The 15,003-nt window shown below is 41.7% G+C and overlaps 1 protein-coding gene across 13 annotated transcripts in view; it reads left to right on the forward strand.

The window, feature by feature from the left end:
• Positions 1 to 1,173: 1,173 nt before the first annotated feature.
• The window catches only part of SRRM1 (serine and arginine repetitive matrix 1), a 33,002-nt gene continuing 19,172 nt past the window's right edge, over positions 1,174 to 15,003 (forward strand). For 9 of the 13 annotated variants that reach the window (XM_075195357.1, XM_075195359.1, XM_075195360.1 and 6 more), the window contains exons 1-6: positions 1,174 to 1,283; positions 5,501 to 5,590; positions 11,287 to 11,409; positions 13,180 to 13,350; positions 13,796 to 13,899; positions 14,022 to 14,222. In XM_075195357.1, the coding sequence (XP_075051458.1) occupies positions 1,263 to 1,283; positions 5,501 to 5,590; positions 11,287 to 11,409; positions 13,180 to 13,350; positions 13,796 to 13,899; positions 14,022 to 14,222 (710 nt within the window). In that variant the 5' untranslated portion in view covers positions 1,174 to 1,262. Of the gene's footprint in view, positions 1,284 to 5,500; positions 5,591 to 11,284; positions 11,410 to 11,651; positions 13,351 to 13,795; positions 13,900 to 14,021; positions 14,223 to 15,003 lie in introns of those variants that run through there. The other 4 variants (XM_075195369.1, XM_075195368.1, XM_075195370.1 and 1 more) reach the window with 4 other exon arrangements.

The raw sequence follows: 15,003 nt of genomic DNA on the forward strand, positions 1-15,003 counted from the left end.
GAGGGGTCCTTGCCATCTTTAGGTATTACTGTGATGTGGGCTTCTAGGGATTGTGTGGAGAAAGGGGTGCTCTCTGAAACAGCGTTGAAGGCTGGCACCATCAAGGGTAGTAGCTTATGTTTGAATGTTTGTAGTAAGATATTGAAAAACCATCGGGGCCTGGGCTTTTACTTGAAGGTGTAAATTTTATTGCTTCAGCCAGTTCATCGTGGGTAAATAGCTGTTCCAGCAAGGCTATGTCAACATCTGAGAGAGTGGGAAAGGCGATCTCCTGTAAGATAGTATTGAGGGACTTCTATTGGGAAAATCTGTCCTAAACTTCTTGTCTGATATGATGAAAAGTTGGGAGTAGAACGAGTGGAAAGCTGCCACTATGTCTGATGTAAGTTGGCGTTCTTTGCCTTTGTCATTTTTAACCATGGCTATGAATTATTTGGCCCTCTGGGCCCGCAAGGCTTAATTGGATTTAAAAGTATTGGGTATAAAAGAAAATTGTTTTTAAAGCTGTTTGTACTGTGAGAAAAAAAAAATATATAAAGATCCAGCTCTAAATCTGTTTTGGAAGGTTGAAAGAGGATTTTTCTTCTGTGTGAAAGTTACTTCTAAGCCACATTGTGATTATGTGCAGCATATATACGGGTTACACTGTTTTGCATTTTATTTTTTTAACATGGTAATATGGGAGGAATAAAAAAAGAATACACTTCATAAGAAGAAAGAATACATAATTTCAAATAAACCATTTATTATATTGTTTCACGTTGTTATATTTGTAAGCTTGCGAGCAGGGCCCTCTTACCTCTCTGTATGTATTTTATTACTTTGTTCCCAATTGTTCAGCACTACGGAATCTGCTGGCGCTATATAAATAAATGTTGATATGTCGTTATATTGTTGTTTAGCACCAGATTTTGTATTTTAACCAGAGCAATTTTGTACTATAATTTGTTTTTGTTACAAATATCACAAACAGTTGGCTAATATAAGGACATTCCCAAAAGCAACATTTTCCACACAAATGTTTAGAAGCTGTAACAATCCGTGGACATTAGGAACAATAGCTGGGAGAGCAGCAGTGTGATAGTAACTAGAGACAGTACATTCCCCTAAGCTCCAGGGCGCAGAACAGCCCGGAACTGACGTCACGCCTACCTTTCTCGTTCCTTTTTACCACATGACCAAGGTAGCTCCGCCTTCTCCTTGCGCATTGCCTTGTGGGAAACGGGGAGCTGAGCTGCGTTAGGAGGCGAGAACGAGGCAAGATGGATGCGGGCTTCTTCCGCGTAAGTAAAGGGATTAAACAACAGAGGGATACACGCGTGGGGGGTATAGTCTGTCGGAGCGTTTGACCACTGGTTGTGTGCGGGTTGCAAACCAGGCTGAGGGCAGAGAGCTCTGTCTGTGAGAGGCGAGGCTAGAAGCCTCTAAGGGAAGGCCGCGGCCTGCTCTGGAGTGGACAGTCGGGCACTTGGAGATAATTTACCTCGTGTTGGCCTTGCGCTCTCTGCCGTAACCCGAGATGCGTACGCTTGCTCTCCCGCGGCCGGTACATCTCACGGTGTTGTGGCCTCGGGTGGCAGACTAGGCCCCTGTGAACCATAGGTTGACCTTTGCCATTACTGTGCTGGGCAGTACTGATTTTTTTAAATCCGATTTTAAAAGCCGTTGTAAAGCCCAGATCATTATGCAAATGTGGCTTCGTGCACCTAATGGGTAGTTTGGTTATCTATTACTAAATAACGTTGCATTCGTGTTGGAGGTACAATTTATTTGCTGTTCGTAACATCATGTGCACTTTTGTTTTTCTACAGTAGTAATGCTGGGTTGATAAATAGTTGCTAAACATACTTAACTGTTGAAATCCATGCTTGATCTGTAAAGTCTTGTAACTTTCATATCAGACGTTCACCCCAGTGAATTTAGTCCTACCAATAAAAGTGCTCTACAGCACATGTTATAGGCTGTTGTATGTAACAGGTTTGATCACCCATTTCATTTGTGAAACATAGAACACAGAACTACCACTACTTCCTAATTTATTTTTTCTCAACCCACCACACAATCTTTGTCTAGTCCTATTACTGTTTCACAGTGATACCATCCTTTATGTCCCAATGGCCCTTCAAAGCCCTTATTTTTTGCATAGGAGAAGCTAGTCAGCAGTAGAAGATTGTATGGAGATAGTCAATGGGTTGTTTCTTGCACTGACCTTACCGTTTGAACTTCTGTTGCTAGCTAGTTTTTCTTAAAGGCATCTCCTTTATGTAATCCTGTGTCTGGGGGCCCCTTCATGGAACTTCTTTAAGATGGAAGAGCTGTTAGGCTAGGTACACACTGGAGAATTTTCCGACCAATCTGTTATCTACAACGATTGTACCTATGCCTGAATGTCTGACCGGTCGGGCAATTCATGCATACACACTACCCACTATTTACCTTAAGATCTGTGCTCTTTATCTGGTCCTCTAGTCGTTTAGAGAATAACACAATAGTCATTCATTTGTTCCTGTCACACTGATTAAATCAGCCTGTTATAGCTATCCATATGTCCTTACAAATTTCGTTAGTAACTCTAAATCAAAATATTCCATCTACAGCACTCTACATTTAGTCACCAGGACGTGTTCATTGTCTGCATCGTCTGACAGACCATGACTCTGTAAACTCTATGGGGATCGTGAGTGCATACACACTACTTGATCGGAAGGTGATTGGAACAGGATTATTAAACATAACGACTAACCAAATGAAACGACAATTGGCACTTTGGAACGATTGTTGTTCATTGTGTGATTATACATACTAATGCCATATGTGGTGAGCGGTCGTTTATCGAGTGATTGACCCGATAATCGGCAGAAAAACCTTCACCTAGCCTTAGAGACCCAACCTGCTCTAACTGTTGAATCTGGTATGTTGAAGATTTGTAGTACCACATCTTTTGTCCATCCAGTAGTCTTTTATTTAGTACAAGATTGCACTAGGATGTCCCACACCTTTAAGTGCCAGTAAAGGATTCTATAGCTGTGTCTTTAGCACCAGTGCCTTCGTGCCCCTTTTTTTCCAGTTGCCAGGACATATTTTCCATCACAATGACAACCTGGTGACCAGTATTTATCCAGCACTGTGCTAGTGTGCTACAAGTTGTAACTTGACCCCCCCAGTGTATATCTGACAGCACATTCATCTGTAATGGGAAAGTAATTGTTGCACATGATTATCAATTTAAACACCTCGCAAGCTGTTGCTCAATAAGGACATACACCTGTGTGTATGCAAACCTGTTTTAGCTGGCATTGGTTTTGATAGTATTTTTGACCATGCAATTGGAAGTGCTAAAATGATAAATCTTTGTCTTGCAAGGGCTACCTAGATTTTTTTTGAAAGACTACAAAGGACCTGTAACTTTACCTCCCATCACCATTACAGTGTGTATAGTTATGGCCTACAGTTGTGATGAATTGTAATAAACAACTTTGTCACAGTTTGCAGATAACTGTTCAACAGGGATCCACAGGTGATCTTTGCAATACCTTAGGGATGATCTGCAGTCTATTCATAAACAGTATCTCCTCCACTTGGACCTAATAAAAGGGAATAATCAAACGTTAAAATACAGAAGTGTATCCATTTTTTTTAATGAAGTAGTAACTTAAATTATAAAATGGCATTAGCAGGCCTTTGTTTTCCGGCCCCAGCGTCAGCTGTAGTGGAACTTCTCTTCTTGCTAATCAGCATGGAACATACTGCTGCTTCCTTGTTACGGAAACCTTACTGTGTCACAAATCTATCATCTGTCCCACCATCTTTGGCAAAGAAAGTTGACTTTCTCAGAGGGACGTTCACGAAGTTAGTATGCTTGGTAAGTTTATATAGATTAGATAGTCAAAACGTGTGCTCTTATTGATTGACAACTCTCAAACAATTAAATATAAGCATAACACTGTCTATGTGTGCGTGTATATTAGGGAATTTAGACTGGAAGCTCCAATGGGCAGAAACTGATGTGAGTGAGTTCTCTCGTCCATGCTGCAGAATTAGAAGCGCTATTTAAATAGCTGATGATGATCATAACACACATGTATTAACCATCTATATTATATAAACTTACCCTGCGTGATGCCTAACTTAATCCACAATCTCCTGAGAAAATCAACTTTCTTTGATGAAATGTGTTTTCCTGGGTGTTAACTTTTTGACACTTATGCTTCCATAATCAGGAACCAGCAGTGTCCAAGGTGTCCTGCCACACAGAAATTAACAGGAGATGTTCTGGGACGGGAACACATTATCTGCTGTCGTTTTTATTGTGTGCGCTTGAGATTGTAATTTATTTTTTTTATTTGGAAGTACCAGTTCTGTTTTTTACTGTATGATTCTTCTCTAGTTAAAGGAAATTTACACCATTATCATACTCCTCTACATTAGACTTAGTAGATCCAAAGGTTTAATTTAGTACCTGACGTGTAGGTCAGTGATCTTGAAGTGTTTTCTCACCTCATTGTGCGTATTAGGGGGAGATTATCTGCTTATATTCCTACTACACTGCTGTATCAGCAAACCTGTTGGTGCTGTTGAAATTGCAAATGCAAAGGGCTTCATTCTGGGCATTTCCATCCTGCTGACATTGGAAGATGTAACGTGTCCAGATTGTAACACAATCCTCTCATAAAAACATTTGCCACCTTCAGGTACCATCAGCTAGAGTGCTAGAAAATATATGTGCGTAATTAAAAATGCTAGGCATAAATTCCTATCAGTATAAATTGAAAAAAGGTACGCTTTGGGCCTATTAATTTTATTATATATACCGCATTATAATAAGTGATATTTACATCTATTGCCTGTATTAAATGTGTGTGTGTGTATATATATATATATATATATACACACACACACACACACACATTTTTCTACATATCTCTATCCTGTTAGATGACACTCGCCATTTTTGCTTTCTTTTCTTTATTTCAATCCCATATCCTACATTTTGGTGCAGATTTATTTAGCTGCAGTGTTCCCCAGAACATGGCAGCTGCACATTTTTTCTGATACGGTAGAAATCTCACTTTTCCTCTCGCCTCTATGGGGCATGAGGAAAATTGAGCTGAGGTTTTTGTCAAAATCCCAGCCGCAAAGTGTCTCCGGAATTTACGCGAGACACTAATTAAATCCCCCCCCCCCCCCCCCCCCATTTAAGTCGACATCTTAGTACTATACTTGAAACCTTAGTAAGGTAAGTATAGTAAGACAAGTATTGGACCAAAACGTTGACTTAAAATGTAAGATATGGGATTGAAATTAAGCAAAAATGGCGATTGCCCTGTCTAACTTGAATATGTAGTAACTGTTGTTACAATGGAGTTATTGTAGAGCACCCTAGAAGATGACCCTTTGAAGATGTGAGTACATATTTTCAAATGTATATTTGTTTTTTAAATGCATAAGACTGACTGTGGAGCACGTGGAATGTTTTAATTCTGATTCCTTTTATCTTCAGGGTACAAGTGCAGAACAGGATAATCGATTTAGCAACAAACAGAAGAAGCTTTTAAAGCAGCTGAAATTTGCAGAATGTCTGGAAAAGAAGGTAGGCTTCAGTGCAACGTATTACAAAAGCAAATAAAATCTTGCCACTTCTCTCACATTAACTCTTTAATTGAATATGAATCTAATCTTTGTAGTATTTACTCCAATTGAGGATGCCTCTAATACTAATGTTTAAAAGACATTTAGTAAAATGTTAAAAAAAATTGCTAATTTCTATGACAAAATCTATTTTTCACTCTCCCTTCACATGAGAAAATAGTTTCCATAGAATTTTCATAAAAGCTGCACTCAAGCTTGTTATGAGATCGGAAAGTTATTTTTTGAATATGTATTTTCGTAATGCAAAAGTAATGTCTGTGTGATTGCTTCTACATAATTTGCTTCCAGCTATTAATGTGATTTCTATAAACTTTGTGTAGTATTTAATATCCAACATTTATAAGTACTATGGGAAAGCACTTTACTCATGAGAAGATATATTGGCATTGATATAAAATATTTCTCTATCATCCTTGGGGGACACCGGGACCATTGGGGGTATAGAGTAGGGACAGGCGAACTGGCACTTTAACTTTTAGTTAAACTAAGCCCTAGCTCCTCCCCCTCTATACCCCTCCTCCCGTCCAACCTCAGTCTAGTTTAAGTGCCTGGCGAACGGGCTGTGCACTGGGCTGCTTAGCAGACAATTTTGGTTTCTTTTTAATTATATTTATTTTTTACGTTGTCGAAGACTTGTTTCTCCGGGGGTCTGACAGCCGACTGCTCTCTGAGCCGCGTAGCCAGCTGTCAATCAGAGGTCCCGCTGCCTGCTGTTATGGGAGGCTTCGGGGTAGGCATGCTTCCCCTTCCTCCCTGCGGGCACAGGCTTTACAACTCTCCCGCGGCTGCTGTGGGGGGGGGGGGGGGGTGATATACAGCGGGGGATGCCTCCGGTCTAGCGCACAGCATGGATGGCTGTAACCTGTCTGCGGGGGGCGGAGCGGAGGTGCCTGCTCCCTCTTCCGAACTTTGAGCCCTCCTAGGAGCTGGGCACAGTCGCCGCAGGCTGTGTCCGTCCTCCTGTGCAGATAGCATGGTACACTGCGTCTGGAGGGTTGGCAGCAGGTAAGTGAAAACCCTCTCTCGGCATAGTGCTGAGAGAGGGGGGGTAGAAATCGCAGTGGTTCCCTGAGCTGGCAGCTTTTTACTAAGAGCAGTCATTTTTAAAAGTTTCTATTTTAGCTCAGGGAACGGGGTCAGGCTAGGGCCACTAACTTAGTGAGCCCTGCTAGGCTCTGGATTGGTTGAGGAGGTTGTCAGATTTGGACGATAGCCAATCCAGTGCTGGGCCCTGGGGGGAGTGGTTTCCTCTTCTGCACTTCCCCCGTGGGGTGGTCTCTCACTCCTTGTGTGCAGACACCAGAATAGACAGCCATTTTATAGCTCCAGCCTCTCCCCTTTTCTATCCTGTGTCCTGTAAGGTAAAGGGTTGGGGGTGGTTCTTTGAAAAAGGTTTGTCTTTTACACTTGGGAGATTTTGGCTGTATCACAGGCTCACTTTCTATTGTAGTTTGTGTGCTGCTTGGTATCTGTTTTGTGTGTATTACACTGTGCTGTTTTTGTCCCATCTGTTAACATGTCAGAGAGGGAGAAATCTATGCATGGTAGGGCTGGTGTTACTTCTATGCTGAGTTTCACCTGTGCTGTCTGTCACGCTAAATTACCGTCTGGGCAGTCAGGCTCTGTGCGTAACCTGTCGGCCCACGGAGAGCACACTGTGTGAAATAGCAGCTGCTTGTTCACATACGGAGGAACCTGCCTGGGCTTGGTCTCTTTAATATGGTGGCTGAGCTTGCTCTGATGGTAAGGTCTCAAGCTGCTCCATCTTCAGATTCAGCTTCCTCTGTTGCGAATGACATGAGTTCTAGTTCGCAAACTCAGATTTTGACTGTTTCTGCACTGTTTCTGTTCTGTAGAACCAGCCTGATGATGAAATCGGCCGCACCGTCATCTTCATGTAAGCGTAAGAGAGTGGCGGTACCTCTTCAGGGAAATTAGTCGGATTCTGATTGTGTTTCCCAGGAAGAGGGTGAGTTACCGTTGGATTCTGACATAAATGTTCCTTCTGTGGTGGAGGAGGTTTATGCTGATCGTCGGAGTGTGGAGGAGTTAATTCAGGCTGTGTCAGGTTCTTGATATTCCTGAGGAAGAAGTGCCAGAGGCTGCTCATTCTTCTCTTTTTGTAAGGCGCAAGAAGAAGGCTTTTTTTCCTTCCCGGCCTCTTCCCAGTTTGAAGATTTGTTGCCAGAACCTTGGGCTTTCCCTGACAGGAAGTTCCAGGTATCTCGGCGACTGCAGTCGTGTTATCCCTTTCCCCTTGAAGTTCTCGCTAAATGGGAGACTTTCACGGGTGGATGCGGCTGTGGCAAGGTTAGCCAAGGTATTTACTATTCCTCTTCCTAACCAGGCCACTCTTAAGGATGGTACAGACCGTAAGGTTGAGACCGTTAAGTCTTTTTTTGTGGCAGCAGGTGCATCTTTGAGGCCTGCGTTGGCATCAGCGTGGGTTAACAAGGTTGTAGAACGCTGGTCAGAACAGCTGTCAGAAGGTTTGTTGGCAGGCAGGCCGTCCTCTAAACTTCTTCCATTAGTGGGGCAAATTCAGAGGGCGATAGATTATTTAGGAGAGCCTGCTATGGATGCAGGACTAATTGTGGCACGTATTTCTGCCTCTGCAGTTTCAGCTCGTCGTACTCTCTGGCTTAAGTCATGGGAGGCTGATGAGTCTAAAAAGGCTCTTGAGTCCATTCCTTTTTCGGGAGGTGTTTTGTTTGGATGGACCTCAGCTTGACTCCATTATCAGTCAAGCAACAGGAGGTAAAAGCACTTTCCTCCCTGTCAATGCTCCCAAGCAGAGGATGTCCAGATTTTGGGCCTTTCGTTCCGCAGGAAGATTTCGGGGGACAATATTCCTCAGGCCAATCTTCTAGAGGCCAGTCATCCGCCCCTAGAGGAGGTTTGCAGCAGGGGCATCAGGCCTGCTCTGCTCGATGTCCAGCAGCAAAGTCGGCAGACAAGTAGTCCGCATGATGGGCATCTTGCTTCTCCGCTGTTGCCGATGGTAGGGGCCTGTCTCCTTTTGTTCAGGGATCTGTGGTTTCAGTCTACCACCGATGTCTGGACTCGGGGGTGGGTGGTGGTGAACCATGGTTACAAGATCGATCTGCTCGGTCTTCCTCCCAGACGGTTCTTTTCCACAGGGCTTCTGTCTTGTCCATGGAAAAGATCAGCTCTAAAAGAAGAAATTCAATCCCTTCTTTTGTCCGGGGTGATTATTCCGGTCCCTCATTCTCAAAAGGGTCTGGGATTTTATTCCAGCCTTTTTTTTCTTGTGCCAAAACCAAACTGTTCTTTCAGACCAATTCTCAATGTAAAAGATTTGAACACCCAGGTCAGAGTGCCCAGCTTCAAGATGGAGTCTTTGCGCTCGGTCATTCTCGGCATTGAACAAGGAGAATTTATGGTGGCTTTAGACATCAAGGATGCCATGTGCCTATTTGGAAGGGTCACCAGTCCCTCTTAAGGTTCGCAGTTCGATCAGAGCACTTCCAATTTCAGGCTCTTCCCTCTGGTCTGGCCACAGCCCCACGTATCTTCACCAAGATCATGGCGGTCATGGCTGCTCTGCTAAGGTCCAGGGGGATTACAATCATTCCTTACCTGGACGATCTTCTTTTAAAGGCAGATTCTTCAGAGAGGCTTCAGTTGCAGATTCAAGTAGTAATCCAGACTCTGGAGTCTCACGTTTGGATTATCAACTTCAAGAAATCCAAGTTGATCCCATCCCAGCGGATGGTGTTTCTGGGTCTTTTATTCGACACCCGACACCGACGGTGCGACGGGTGTTCTTTCCTCAGGGCAAGATTTCTAGCCTTGCAGAGGATGGTGAAATCCCTGTTGGTGGCAAGCAGACCTTCATAGCAGGAGGTCGGTCGTGGCGGCTGCCGATACACCCAGACCTGTTGACTCCGGGTCCCTTTCGTTATATAGGTTTGCAACGTCTGGCTTTAACGGCGTGGCTGTTGAGGCCAGGATCCTAAGAGCTAAGGGTTTTTCTGATCGGGTGGTGCAGACCATGCTCGAAAATCTGCTTCGGCAAAAATATACCATCGAATCTGGAGGACATATTGGTTGGTGTGAAAAGAAGGGATATCCTACCTCTTCTTTTCGCTTGGCCAGGTTACTTAGATTCTTGCAGGACGGCTTGGATGCAGGTTTGTGTCTTAGTTCTCTTAAGGGTCGGGTGTCGGCTCTTTCGGTCTTTCAGAGAAAACTTGCTGTCATTCCTGATGTGCAAGCTTTCATTCAAGGTGTTCTCCATGTACAACCTCCATATGTTCCTCCGGTTCCACCATGGGATTTGAATTTGGTGTTGAATGCTTTACAGCATCCGCCTTTTGAACCTTTGAACTCTGTGGATTTTAAATTTCTAACCTGGAAGACGGTGTTTCTTTTAGCCATTTCTACGGCACGCAGAGTTTCAGAACTTGCTGCAAGTCTCCGCTGCTGGTTTTTCATAAAGACAGGACAATTCTTCGAACCAAGCCCTCTTTCCTTCCTAAGGTTGTGTCTAGATTTCATCTAAATCAGGACTTTGTCATTCCTGCTCTGATGCCTCATCTTTGGATAACGAGTCTATTCGTTATCTTGATGTCGTTCGTGCCATGCGAGTTTATGTAAAAAGGTCACAAACTGCGCAAGACTGAGGATCTGTTGGTTCTCTACTATGCTCACAAGAGGCTGGCAAGCTTCTAAAGTGACTATTGCTTGGTAGATTATGGCGGTTATCCATCAAGCTTATAATGGGGCTAGGGAGCCTGTCCCAGATATGCTCCGGGCGCGTCCTACTAGGTCTGTAAGTGCTTCCTGGGCGGCCCGTCATGGTGCCTCCAGTCAACAGCTGTATAAAGCGGCCACGTAGTCGTCTGTACACACATTCACTAAGTTTTACAAATTTAATGTGTTTGCATCCAGGGATGCAAGTTTTGGGAGATAGGTGCTTCGTGCCGTTTCTTCTGAGCGTTCCCTTCCGTGAGATAGCTTTGGGATGTTCCCGGTGTCCCCCAAGGATGATTGAGAAAATGGAATTTTTATACTTACATAAAATCCGTTTCTCTTAATCCATTGGGGGACACCGGTCGCCCACCCTTAAACGCTCTAGTTTCTCTTTCTGTTTGACATGTTGTCTTGTGAAGAGAATCTTGGTTTGTTAGTTTATTTTCTTTTCGTGTTTTTCCTCTATCTCTGCTTTCTATGGGCTTGGTTAAACATAGACTGAGGCTGGACAGGAAGTAGGGTATAAAGGGGGAGGAGCTAGGGCTTAGTTTAACTAAAAGTTAAAGTGCCAGTTCGCCTGTCCCTACTCTACCCCCAATGTTCCCGGTGTTCCCCAATGGATTAAGAGAAACGGATTTTACGTAAGTATAAAAAATCCCATTTTTAAAATCTGGTATTTATCATAAATTTAGTTAGTTTGTTTGCCATCTTTGAAGTACACTGACTTTCAAGTAGTTCAGGTTTCAGTAAAAATTTAATTTACAGTTTGAGTGGTATTCATATGTAGTCAACTGCAGTGATGCTGATTTACACACGTCTCATCATTTTCTATTAGAGTCCCATATATCTGTAAATTGCTATGGTATTGCTAGATTAGTTTTGTAATATTTAAGGAAGGATTTTTTTATTTATTTTTTCTAGGTGGAAATGGGCAAAGTAAATTTAGAAGTAATCAAGCCCTGGATTACCAAACGTGTAACGGAGATATTGGGGTTCGAAGACGATGTGGTTATTGACTTCATTTTCAACCAGCTGGAAGTGAAGGTATTCCTTATTGAAGGTTTTAAATATTGGTGTTTGTTATTTCTATGTGAGATACAACACTTGACTTAGCATGTACATTGTGCAAACTTGCAAATCTTTTAAAACCAATGCTGATGGATTAAGTTTAGCTGACGGTACATGGTATTCAAGTCAGCAAGTCAGGAAGAAGTTATTGTTTTGCTGTGTGACATGATGGGTTAGATGGCAGTTTTCTAATGATGATGTGATTTATGATTTAAAAGGCCTGAACCAAAATGGAAGTTATTCCTTGCGTGTGAAGTATAGCACCATCAACTAATTAGGGCACAGCAGAGTGAGTGTCCATTGTCGCTCTGACCCAACTCTTGATGATGCAGTGTGTGTTCTGGAGGTGAGTTGTGTTACAGTGGATGAGCAAAAACACAAAAGCACAGTAAAAAATAAACAAAACATGTACAAATAAAACACATAAAAAAAAAAAACATTAAAAATATCATCCCTTTTAATAAACTTAGAGCCGATGTCGGATAAAAGACAAATGCAAGTTTTCATGTTGAGTGATGTAAAGTGTGGAGAGGGTTATGTATTCTACAAACAAGTTATGTAATGTTCTATCAAATAGACAACATTCTTTTTACGTAATTATTTTATCTCAACAGAATAGTGCTATTTTTATAATATTGCCGCAAACTTTACTGATGCTTTTTAAACATTAGATCGTCAATTACATTTTAAGTGCTTTTTATAATGTGGCCAGTTCTGCTGTATTTACTTCTCGTGTAGGAGGAGGCCTTCCTTAACCACTCCACTGTTAACCAAAAAAAGCTGTTGGTCCAGAGATCGGTTGGATACTTGCATACTTTGTTCTACAAGCTAAGCACCCTTTGTGTATTTTTTATTTGAAATAAGGTGCACTCATCTTCCTCAACTTAATTTAAGTCGTAATAGACTGTAGTTTAAGTAGATTTCTGTATAAAAATCGGATGGATAAAAGAAGATACATTTGTTAAGTAACTTTTCTATTTTTATTAATATGAAGCATGAGTTTAAAGAGTAGATCTTTGATAACTTTTATATTTCTGGCTGTGTACTCATTATTGCTTGTTCATTTTTTGCAATTTAGATAAATGATATAACATTAAGCTCAAGGTGGTTGAGTTGCTGTAGGCAGTCGGAAGCAAGCCAAGCGAACACCTTTCTCTCCAGGGGAACTTGGAGATACCCAAAACCTCCCCCAAGGTTCCAAGAAGAGGCTGAAGACTGCTGGAATCTGTACTTTGTGCTGTTGCGCTGTGCTTGTCACACGGACCCATATTGCTTGACTATGCACATAATGTGTCACACTGCCCAGTAATGTCGACAACTTAACCTTTTAAGCCTTTGTGGACTATACCTCTTTTCCACATGTTACCCACCAGTGTAGTCAAATGGACTGTATACATTGCAGGGGCATTCATGAAATCTTCTGTAGCCTACATCATTTATAGTAAGTTATTGCTTTAGTAATAAGAACTGTTTCTTAATCAGTATATAGGGTAGACTCTGCAAAGTCAGATGATTACAATGCATCTGTGCAAATCTTGGCAACATCCACAAAGGATTAACAGGCCGTTTGATAAGGCAAGATATTTGGTCTTTGGCGAAATGTAAGCCACAAAGCTCTAGGGAAAGTTTAATTGTTTCCCACAACTGTATAAACTAGCTTTATATCATCTGTCATATAAGGAAAAACACACACCCTGGACATTTTTCAGTACTCACCTGTAAATCTTCCTGTTGTTTTTCTTTCAGAACCCAGATTCCAAAATGATGCAGATTAACTTGACCGGCTTTCTAAATGGCAAAAATGCTCGGGAATTCATGGGAGAGTTATGGCCACTTCTTCTGAGTGCTCAAGAAAATATTGCTGGTATTCCAACAGCATTCCTTGAACTAAAGAAAGAAGAAATAAAGCAGAGACAGGTATGTGTAATTACGATGTAACCTGCTAAAAGGCCTTACTGTTTTCTATAGTGTGTATCTGTGTGTATATATTCTACCATCCCTTTCACGATCTGTCCCAGATACAATCTGATTTGCTTTACCCTGTCACCTGTGTTTGTACTCATTTTTGTATCATGTTTCTTGGTTTTGTTTTTTTGTATATGTAATGTACGGCGCTGAGGACCCTTTGTGGCGCCTTATAAGTCAAAGATAATAATTGTGTGTGTATGTATGTATGTATGTATGTATATATATATATATATATATATATATATATATATATAAAATCTCTCAATGGTGATCCTATCATATATATGGTGAAATAGGAAATAATTGTTTGCCTAATAAAATGATGGGGAATAAAAAACTTGAGTGGCTCAATCAGTGATCGTTATTAATTATTTTTTTTCCCCTTCCCCCAAAGATTGAGCAAGAGAAATTGGCATCTCTGAAGAAGCAAGATGATGATAAAGATAGGAGGGACAAAGATGACCGAGACAAAAGAGATCGATCCAGAAGTCCACGAAGGTGCCTTGTGTTTTCTGTTTCTCTGATTGTAGCCAATTTCCAGTTGTAGCTGCTAAATATTTCCTACTCTTCTTCTTTCAGTGATAATATTCAACTGTTTTCATTGGCTTTTCATTAACTAGGCGCAAATCCAGGTCATCCTCACCACGGAGGAGATCTCCAGGTAGAAGAGAGAGGAAGAGAAGTCACTCTCATTCACCCCGACACAAGACAAAAAGTCCTAGTCCTTCTCCAGTTTTTGAGAAAAAAGAGCCAGAGATACAAGAACCTGAGCCATCTCTTAAAGTAAAAGAACCATCTGTGCAAGAGGCAACATCAACTAGGTGATTATAGCAGATGACTCTGTTGCTTTTGTTAAAAAAAAAAAATATTTATATAAATGCTGTCATCCTTTTGGGTGGACACTGCACCTTGAGCATTAGAGCCTCATCCAGATGTTTTGCATTCAAGTTGAAATCTGCATATGCTGAAAGGTGCCTCTCTATACCTTCAGGCAATTTAAGTAACAACTATTAACATGCTCTGCATGACGGTAGGGTAAACAGGACATATAAGGTAGACAAAATAAAATCTAGACCTAAAAACCGGTGGTAGTTTTTTTTTCCCCACCAATAACGCAGACACACGTTACATCAATGTAAAATTTTGATGGCCACCAAAGCGACAATGTTAAAATATACGTACTATATAAGACATACCACATGCTTTATGTCCGCCACATGTAAATCCTGACTATAAAATCCCTTCACTCATAAGTACGTCACTTCCAATGGACAAAGTCAGATTGGCTGCTTGGGTTACATTATACAGATGGTGGGTCTGACCATTGCTGCTTTAAAACCGTCAATCTGACTTTTTATATTGGAAGTGACATTGTTGCTTTGGTGGCCATTGGAATTTTCGCGTCAATATAACTTGTCGGCATTATTGTTGCCAATGATAACTACCCCACCCCTGGAAACAAAGGGTAGGTAGGTCTCTGCTCACAGTAGCCTACATTCTAAGTGAAACAGGACACAGCAGATACAAGAGAAGTGGATTCCATTTGTGTGCGTAGTATTAGCAAGGAGTAAGGTAAGGTCTAATGGTGATGGGTTTTCAGAG

This window comes from Mixophyes fleayi, chromosome 2, assembly GCF_038048845.1.
Source record: "Mixophyes fleayi isolate aMixFle1 chromosome 2, aMixFle1.hap1, whole genome shotgun sequence".
In the NCBI taxonomy this organism is placed as follows: domain Eukaryota; kingdom Metazoa; phylum Chordata; class Amphibia; order Anura; family Limnodynastidae; genus Mixophyes; species Mixophyes fleayi.